At 41.7% G+C, this 9,686-nt stretch overlaps 1 protein-coding gene across 2 annotated transcripts; it reads right to left on the reverse strand.

The window, feature by feature from the left end:
- Positions 1-1,319: 1,319 nt before the first annotated feature.
- On the reverse strand, positions 1,320-9,009 carry RER1 (retention in endoplasmic reticulum sorting receptor 1). 2 transcript variants are annotated; one of them, XM_056508171.1, is made up of 8 exons: positions 8,581-8,643; positions 8,112-8,229; positions 5,368-5,453; positions 4,739-4,843; positions 3,782-3,881; positions 3,183-3,261; positions 2,941-3,076; positions 1,320-2,161 (listed from the first exon to the last, which is right to left on the reverse strand). In XM_056508171.1, the coding sequence occupies exons 3-8, from the start codon at positions 5,446-5,448 to the stop codon at positions 2,072-2,074; spliced, it is 591 nt and encodes a 196-aa protein (XP_056364146.1). In that variant the 5' UTR covers positions 5,449-5,453; positions 8,112-8,229; positions 8,581-8,643; the 3' UTR covers positions 1,320-2,071. The 2 variants fall into 2 exon arrangements, with proteins under 2 accessions (XP_056364146.1, XP_056364147.1); XM_056508172.1 differs by lacking the exon at positions 8,112-8,229 and having other exon boundaries at positions 8,581-9,009.
- Positions 9,010-9,686: the final 677 nt, after the last annotated feature.

Raw genomic sequence — 9,686 nt, forward strand, 5'->3', positions numbered from 1 at the left:
CCCTTCTCACACCAGAAAACTTTGAGGCATTCCTTACCTATTGAACTGTCAAGGCAACAGTGGAAGAAAAATAATCCATATGACAAATCAGAACAGATACCTAAGGAAATCACTGCCTCAGCTCCTTCCTAAATCAGTAAGGAAAAACATTTTGCTGCACATGTAAACAAACAGGAAGGAACTGGTGACTAGGAAGTCTTTTTAAAGCTGTCCAGCCAAGTTTTTCATGCATTCTTTAAGGGGAATTAATTTTTAACATTTTTAAGTGATAGAGCAGAGCAAAGTTTAGCAAAATGCCATCAGACTTGCCTGGCTATGGCAGGCTGAGATGCAGCTGGGGAATTGCACTGTTGGCCACAAAGCTCCTACAATGAAAACTTAATCCCACTGGATGCAGGACATCTGCCTTCCCAAAAGGAAAGCATCAACCTAAACTTGCCTTAATTAAACCTCAAAATAAAGTTTAGGTAAAGTTGTCAGATTTGCAATGAATGTCATTAACACTCCTGTTCCATAGGAGTCATCTCAGTGGGTAATTTTAGTATTAACAGCACATTTTTCTTTCTCATTCATCCATATTCAGAAACTCCAGCAAGTCTGAAAACAGCTCCTCCAAGTCAAAGCTTTCAGATTTTCAGGCAACAAACCATGAGCATCCACCACTGATACTTTTACAATGCCCATTCTGGGTGCTGTCTCACTAATTTTAAGTGCTTCCTGGAATAAAACAAACACATGCAAACCAACAAAGAGCCACAGGCCAATGTGAGCTAAAACTACCTGTCTCTTTCCCAGGATTACTGAATTTCAGAGATCCACAAAGCCTCCATTTGACAAGGTGAGAGGAAAATGTGCCTACATACATTTTCCAGTTAGCTGTCTGCTGAAGCTGCTGAATTCCATTCAGAATCTTCCAAGAGCTAATCTCTTCCTACCTTCTGCAAGTGAATGCTCCCTGAAGAGTTGAAAAAGTCATTGCATGAAGGGAAATTGAGGGCAGCCATTATTGAAAAGGAGTCATGAATAGTGTTAGATCAAGAGATGTATATAAAGATAGAAAACAAGTAAAGGGGAACACTGTCTTTTAATAAATTTTGGAATTAAAAAGTCACTTAATAAAACTGCAGTTGTATCACATGAAAAAGTTTACATGCAGGTCATTTATCTCTCATTTTTTTTCCCCCCATAAAAAAAAGAAAATCTGTGTTAAAACCCCCACCACTGTCTGTTCTGGCCAGTTTGGGTACATCCTGTGGGGCTGCACGAAGTCAACTTCAATTATTCAAGAAACCATTAAGTATGAAAGAAACTCCAACTAATAACAATTAAAATATATATTTTTATAATTCCAGGTCCTCAAAGGAAATTGTGATAAAGTTTGAACAAAGTTCTGAGTCATCATGAAAGAGCCCAATTTTAGCATCTGCTGGGAGATGGAACAATGAAACTGGCATTAAAACCCAACACAAATGAGTTGCTTTAGAAGCTAAATGAGTATTTTTGCCCTACTGCAAACCCCATAATTTAGTAATTTCTTATTCCTATCTATGCTTGTTTGGTTATAACTCAGTAATACCATGCATTTAGGAAACTGGCTTAAATTCTGCATCTAATTTAGGTCTACTGAATTTTTCTATGAAAACAGCACACGGCCATGAAGCAGAAAACAGCATCACGTGTGCCAGCTTACACTTTCCTCCACAGATGTGCACAGCACTTCAGGGTGATGTTGAGCAGGAGAACCATGTAAAAATATCCACCTCTAGCCCATTAACCTCTCCAGTGCAATGGATCTTGAAAGAAATGCGTTATCCCAAATCCATGGGATTATCCAAAGCTTCTCCAACTTCTTACAAAAGAGAATAAACTCAATGCAATTTGGTTAGAATGCCAGTTTCCTCAAGAAACTGATACTTCAGATAAAAATAGCAAGATCCTCATAAAATGAAAATTCAACTGCTTTGTCACCACTCTGTTAATCACTTTTATGAAGAAAAAAGGCATTGTTACAATGGCTCAAAATCGTTCCTTTAGTGAGCAGTAGAATTGGTCAACAGGTGATTGCTTCTTCCTAGCTAGCAAAGGTCTTCCCCACATCCTCTTTCCCTTTGTATTTCCTCTTGCCATGTGTGAAGGGTATATATCTGTACTTTATCATGTGCTGCAAAGAGAAAACAGCAGATGTTGAGGCAAGAAAGTTACATAATATTTAGAAAAATGGTTTACAATACACACTGCAAATTACTGAGTCCTCCAGAAAGAGAGTTCTTAGTAAAGGTAATGAAATAGCCAATTCTAAAGAAGTTTAATCTAAATAGGACTATGAGAGCAGTTTTATAAATCTCAGATTTTGGGTTACCCAACAAATTGTACACTACAGTGAAAACTACTGATTGGGGAACCATGAGAAACTAGAGAGAGCACAGAGGTACTAATTCTTTACTACCTTTCATCTTTAATTTACCCCTTTGAATCACAGTATCTGTCCAAAATTCTGAATGTATGGGGAAAAAATTAATTATTTTTTAAAATGCTAACAAACCTTAAGTGACTTGTTAGAAGTGTCTGAATCACTTTCCCCCACCTACTTCCTCACACCACCTTGTGAGAACTTCCCTTTTCACCCATCAGAGATGATTCAAAACCTCTGCATCCAAAACAGCCACGGGGAGTGGATGAGAACCTGCATAAAACCCTGACATTGCACTCTAAAGTCAAAACCTTTTGAAAACAAGAATAAAGTTCGGAAAATCTCCTCAACACTGTAAACATGCCCCACCTGAGCAATTAATGTTCATTAATTAATGTTAGTTATTGAAGTTCCTGCAGTAAAATAAGTGTGTGCAGCACATTTAAGCCCTGAAGGGCTCCCCTGAATAGCCAGTTTGGAGCAACGCTGTAAATCCTGACATCACAAATTCTCCATTCTTGCCAAGTTACCTTGATTTGCCTCTTCATAGTGATACAAAATAGCATAATGAAGTACATCACAAGGATTGGCCAAAACACAGGAACATTGAAAGCCTCAAAGAATGTACAAGCCATAGCAACCAGGATTCCTTTAGTGGCAGAGTGCCTGAAAAATAATAGTAACAATTAATCCTTCAAGCCCAGTCATCACTTATGTCATGCAGACATTTGTATTTTTCAAAAACAAAACAAAGGCAGGTGGATCTACTCACCAGAATTTGAATTCTGGGAGCCTTCTAATGAAAGGCCGAAATTCTTCATTTTGCCTTGTAGGTAAGGAAGGACCATCATCTAAAAATGACAGAAAAGAAACCAAACCACAAATCTCCTCACAGTAGTTTTTTACACTTTTCAGACTCCAGTTTTTCTTTTACTTTCTATCTTAAGAAAAAAAATAACCACAAAATAAAATCACACCAAATTTTCATTGTTACATGTAGAACCCAGTTAGGAGTTGCTGGTTTAATGTAAGTTCATACAGACTCCTTAAAATAAACTTAACATAGATTCTATTAAAGAAAATAGGGAATAGGAATGCTAAGCCACTTGAGTTACTATGGGGAGAGCTTAAGTCACATAAACCTCCTTTCAAAACACAGAAAACTAGTACAATATGGAATATATTCAACTTCCACAAAAAAGGACAAATTTTATAGCAACTGTTGATCTTAAGTTGTATAGATTTTTTTCAGGTCTAAAAAATACAATGTAATGCTCAAATTGCATTATCTTTACACTACTGTGTCAGCCAAAAGGAGCTGGAAGTTCAACCAAGTTTTAAATGATGGTAAAAAGGAACTTTTCCTCATACCTGAATCTTCCATTAGAGAGGGGTCTACCTTTGGCGACAGGAAAGCTATGAAGAGGTTGAGGTGGTAGATTCCCAAGGCATATGTCACAATGTACCAACCCTGCAAGGGAGGAACAGACAAGGGTAAAATCCTCCTGAAAACCATTTTCTGATACTGATTTTTAAACAAGATTAAACAACCCGGGGTTTTTTGCTTCCTTGAGAAGCTTTTCTATGTCCTCATATTAACTGAAAGTTTTCTAGACCTGTAAAAATATCAAGAATTCTCAGTGATCAAAACAAGTCTCAGTACGTGACAGGAGAGCAAACCTCTCAGGAAGTGACAGATTGAACATGAAACCATGGTCTGGCATCCAGCTTCTCTATGTTCAAGATGTGGACTTCAAAAGTAGAAAAGAGCATAAAACCATCCCTTGTTAAATCATTCTTGCAGCCTTCAGTGTCTGAAATGTTCCTGCTACTATCACCTGTAAATGTTTTGCATTCTGTAATCTTCAGCTTTTGGGAGTAACAGCTCCAAGTTTTTAACTGAACTGAAGACTGGCATGGACCAGAAACATCTGATCAGTGGGGAATAGTCTGCTCCTGGCTGCAGGGAGGCAAATGCTGACAAAGCCATTCTTTATGGTTTTCATGACAGAAAGGAACCCCTGGCTTCAAGCATGCTGTTACACAGCTTTAATATAAAAGCAGAAACTTCATAACAAGAGGTTTTGGAGATTTATTTTCTGATTTAAGATTGCCATCCTCAGGTATTCTCACATTTTTCTCTCTGCAGCAGCAGCTTCCACACCCAGAGGTGTGTTCTCTCTTCACACTAGTTTACCTTCTGCCACGTGCTGAATGATACCATACATGATTCTAAAGCAACAGCACACTTCATAAACACTCTTAACATCAAAATCAGACCAGCAATAATATCTGGATCTACTTCAGCTTCAAATCCAGTTCTCTTACCTGCAGTAAATAAACTCTAATCATGTAGATAAAGCTCAGCCCCAACGTTACAATCCATCGCACTGCGGTGTAGGGGGTGGATTTGTCTAACCAGGACTGGTAGATCTGGAGCAAACAAAGTATATAATAAATACTGTAAAATACTTGATGCACAATGGATAAAGCTTATTTGAGGGTAGTATGGGCAAAAGAAAGCATTTGGGAGGAGCATTTTGGGAAAGAGAATAACATGAAACATCTGTTTTACTACAAATAAATTATACAGAATTATCCTTAAAAGCTTCTATATTTTTTACAAAGGAAAAAAAAATTCCTAATGCTTAAGGTACTATAAACCAATTTAAATTTTCTGGATTTTATGCAAGTTGCTTCCCTTAAGATGAATTTGAAATGAAATCTGAACTCACTCCTCATTTCTGACAGTAACAACATAATTTCACTGTGCAATGTCACATTAAATATTCCAGTAAGCCATTTATTATAGATATTTATCTATTTTAAAAGGCTTCAAAAGAAATCTTTTGTATAGATTGTAGCATTTCAACAACCCAGTCAACAAGCAGTGAGTTCAAGAAGCTGCAGTGAGATCTGCTTCTAAAGGAGTCAGAAAAATCCTTCACAAAACCAACCTGTCCAAGTCTTGAGAAAAACCTATAGACCACAGAAGGTTTTCCATGCACAGACTCCCCAATGCTGTCCCCTTCTGACATGGTGGCTGTGGAAACAAAACATGGGACAATGGAACATTGAAAAACAAAATCTAAGCTCAGGGAAGTTTAAAGCACATTCTCTGAACCAGCATTTACACACAACATTTTTCTGGCTTGTCCTGTTTGAAACAAATTATTCTGAAGTGTTCTTAAAAAGAGGACATTTATACCAAAACGAATGAAAATTCCTTGTCCAATAAAGCAAAGAACAGGGCATTTTACAAAGAAAAGACAGGATCCAGTGTGTTTTGGGGAAGAAAATAAAGAAGTCCATAAAGAAATTCAGGAAGAGCCCAGTTGGACATTGTCACCTTGCTAAGGCACAGGCTGAGGTACAAGTCCTCAGCAGCGAGACATGAACTGCAGCACCTCCCTCCTGCCACCTCAGGCTCCAAAGGCAAAGAACAAAAGCAGAGTAAGTAGATTTTTTTTTTAAAGCTACTTAGTATTTTAAATACTGAGTAACTACACAGTGAAGAAATAAATTCAGGCCTCTGCACACCAGTGGTTTCAGACTCTGCCAGAGCACCAAACCCAAAATGCTGCCCACGCTGGAATCATTCAATGAGTTTCTCTGTCTCTTGAACTCCAGGAGCTGAGCAGTGACAGAAAAATTTTATACAAGGGCAAAACTGTACAACCAAAGGGCCAAGAGCCTGAACTAAAATAAAAAAGTTACTCAAGGGGATTATTTTTCAATCCATGCCTCTGCTACCAGTTGAAGAGCTTTAAAGCTTTATCAGTGAGTTTTATAGCTCATTTCAAGATAGAAGCCAAATAAAGTGGATCCCAAACAGAAACATTTTGCCACATCACCAAGTGCAATCCCTGGCATTACTTCCTGGAATCCTCATCTGTGGGTGGGACTATGTAACTCTGGGATACTGGGAGTACATTCAGCCCTACTCAAGAGCCTCAGAGAATAACAAATCTGTACAAAACATTCACAAATTTAAAAAAAAAAAAGTAAATTGTCTTAAATGCTGCAATACAGTGACTGCTGCAGAAAATTTAAGATCAAGTACAATCTGAGGAGGCACAAAACCTTAAAGGTGTGTATTTTTTTCTGCAAACATCTGAAAACTACATCCTATGGAATAATTAGAAAATAGGGAAAAAAGGATCCCTCTTACACTTCAAAAGCCAAGGGGCCTCATTAGGAGGCTTCAAGAGCTGAGTCCACTTTGATTCAAGTTACAGCTAAAAGAAAAGAATCAAGTAGAAAGTCATACAACACACACACTTTTCCATTACAGGCAAAAAGAAAAAAAAAATTCTTCTCTCCACTCTCTGCAGGGCAGAAATTGTTCAGTGTTCTCAGCTGAGCATCATCTGGTGCTTTATTTTGGGGTATTTTTTAATGTCCTGAAGTATAAAGCTGTAACAAAAAGTTATTCAACTAATTAGAATCACAGAATAATTTATCAGAGACCAGTGAAAACTCTCATAGTCTCAAAATTAATTCTACAGATACATTCACAGCAAATATGGGCTACAAGCAGACCTTACAAGACAATCTTGTAAATATTACCCTGGGCAGAGCGAGTGGAAAATCATGTGTGTAAGAGTACTGAAGGCTTTAAGCTGGAGCAGGGATCTTGCTTGGTGTAAAATATTACATTTTATATGATTATGTATGATTTTTTATCATGCACACAGTTCTTCCAGAGCAGACCAATAAATACAACAGTTCTACTGAAGACAAACCTCTCTGGGACTTGTTTAAACACAAGACACACACTAGAATTTAAGGTAATACTTCTTATCACATTAAAACTTTGCTGGAGAACACTTGTAATGAACAATTATCAAGAGAGGGAATCCTTAGCAGTGCTCTGAGGGCAGCTTACAGTTAAGAATACTGGGTTGTGTTGGTTTAAAGAAATTATTAAACCTAGACAGTTGCAATTTCTCTTTCATAAACATGGAATCATAGAATGATTTGGACTGGGAGGGACCTTAAAGATCATCACATTCTATCCCCTGCCATGGGCAGGGACACTTCCACTATCCCAGGTTGCTCCCAGCCCTGTCCAGCCTGGCCTTGGACACTTCCAGGGATGAAGCAGCCACAGCTTCTCTGGGCACCCTGTGCCAAGGCCCCACCACCCTCACAGAGAAGGATTTCTTCCCAATATCCCATCTAAGCCTGCCCTCTGGCAGTTTTAAGCCACTCCCCCTTGTCCTGTCACTCCAGGCCTTTGTGAAAAGCCTCTCCCCATCTATCTCATAAATATAACATCACACTGCCAGCCCAGCCCAAGGAGCTGTGCTTCTCTCCAGCCCCTCCAGCACAGCCAACACTCAGCCAGACACACAGAGATTAACACAAACATCGACGGAACAGTTTCCTACCAGTAGAACTGAGGCTGCTGCTAAAACGAAACCGTATTACTGCAGTTTTCTCTACTGAAAACACCAGGCTAAAGAAGGTACAGCCTGAACAATTATGCTTTCCCCACAATTGTTATGGTAATTTCATTACAAACACTGAGTTCTGAAAAGCAGAACCTCCGGCAGTAAGAATATTTACTTTAAGCCTCACATCACCACACAGAAGTGCAGAATTGGAGCACAACTCTATTCATGATACAGATTTTTCTTAGACTTTAGATATAAATGAAGCAAGTAAATAACAAAAACACATTGCTCGTTCAAGTTACCTTATCTCATAGAAGAAATGTCTTTGAAGAGCAACACACTAAGGTGATTTATTAAGAACTGGGTGAACGGACAACCACGGGGAAAGGGCCCATTGGTCGCTCAGATTGGTTTTTCACACTAAAAAAAGGCACTGTTTAATTTTATCCATTGCAACAGCAGCTGAGCAGCACCTGCGCTTCTCGCCTGTGCCCGCAAGCGGGGATTTCCCCTTGCCCGGGCACTGCTCGGTACCGTGACCGGGAGGAGCCGCGCGCTCGGCACGGAGTGGGGCGGGGCCGCAGGGGGGACACGAGCCCCGGGAGGCCCCGGCCGGAGCCGAGCCCGCAGCAGCCCCCGCGCTCCCGGAGAGGCCGCTCGCTCCAGGCCCCCGCCCGCCCGCGGCTGTCAGCGCCGCGCCCGGCGGCCCCGAGGCGCAGCGCTCGCTCCCGCTCCCACCCCGCTGCGGCCCTGCTCGGTCCCGGTACTCACAGGCCACCGGGCCGGTCCTGCCTTCCGCTCCCGCCCCTCCACAGACCAATATGGCGGCAGCACGGGGATCCACTTCCGCTTCCGGGGGTCAGGGGCGGGGCACAGCGCCGGTGCTGACCCGCTATTGGCCGCCGGCGGAGCGGGCGGGGCGGCGGGAGGCGTGCGCAGTCCGTGAGGGGAGACGGAGAGCGGGCGGGGCGCTACCGGCGGAGAGGTGGGAGGTGTGTATGGCCTGTGAGGCGGGGCGGGACCGGGCGGTACCGGCGCAGGACAGCACGGGGCGCGCCGCTGAACAGCCCCGCCCTGCTACCCTGAGGGGGCGCCAGGCCCCGCCCCCCGCCAATGGGAGCGGCTGCTGGGAGAGGGCAGGACGGCAGCGGGCGGGGAGGCGGAGCCAAGGGCGGGGTCGAAGCGAGGCCAGCCGAACTCAGCCGAGCCCGAACCGAGCTCTACCGAGATGGGCCGAGTCGAGCCCGAGCCGAGCCGAGCGCAGCCGGAATTCGCCGAGTCGAACCGAACCGTGCCGAGCGGAGCCCCCTCACGGGATGAGGCCAAGACTGTTGAAAGATTTAAAGTTTTAAGCAGTTCAGTTTATTTTATTCCATGAGCACGTGAACATTTGGGAATCAAGATCAAAAGGAGAAGACAAGAAATACTCGTTGACACAAATTCGATGACACAAACATCCCTACACGTGCTGAGGTGCGTTTGTTCCCGTGGAACAGAAACACTGATAAGCCAACCCCAAGGACCATAATTTATTTTCCCGGATTCGCTGCCACGAGGCTGTTCCGAGCAGTTCTGTAGCGCCTTTGGGCACCGCTGGGCGTCTCTCCAGCATCTGTTTTGGGGCTGAATCAGTAAATGCTTCAGGCTCCGGGGCTGCAGCGTTTAGTGCTAAAGTTTGCACTCAAAAGTGACAAGATGCCAAGAAAAACAGTTCTGACACTTCTGAAAATCTATTGATTTAGTATTTATAGTATGCAAGTATATGAATATACTTATTTAGTTAATTCATAAAAATATATTAATATGCAAATTAAACAATGTAAAATATGTATATAGATAGATAAAATATATAACTATTTTTATATATTTACACAAAT

Source organism: Oenanthe melanoleuca, chromosome 21, assembly GCF_029582105.1.
Source record: "Oenanthe melanoleuca isolate GR-GAL-2019-014 chromosome 21, OMel1.0, whole genome shotgun sequence".
Lineage (NCBI taxonomy): Eukaryota > Metazoa > Chordata > Aves > Passeriformes > Muscicapidae > Oenanthe > Oenanthe melanoleuca.

Excerpts from the sequence above, each read along its gene's own strand:
- RER1 (XM_056508172.1), bottom strand. The coding sequence starts at position 5,448 with ATGTCAGAAGGGGACAGCATTGGGGAGTCTGTGCATGGAAAACCTTCT. Across the intron at positions 3,077-3,182 it reads CTCCCAGAATTCAAATTCTG|GCACTCTGCCACTAAAGGAA; the intron begins GTGAGTAGATCC and ends ATTATTTTTCAG. Across the intron at positions 2,162-2,940 it reads CTATGAAGAGGCAAATCAAG|CACATGATAAAGTACAGATA; the intron begins GTAACTTGGCAA and ends TTCTCTTTGCAG.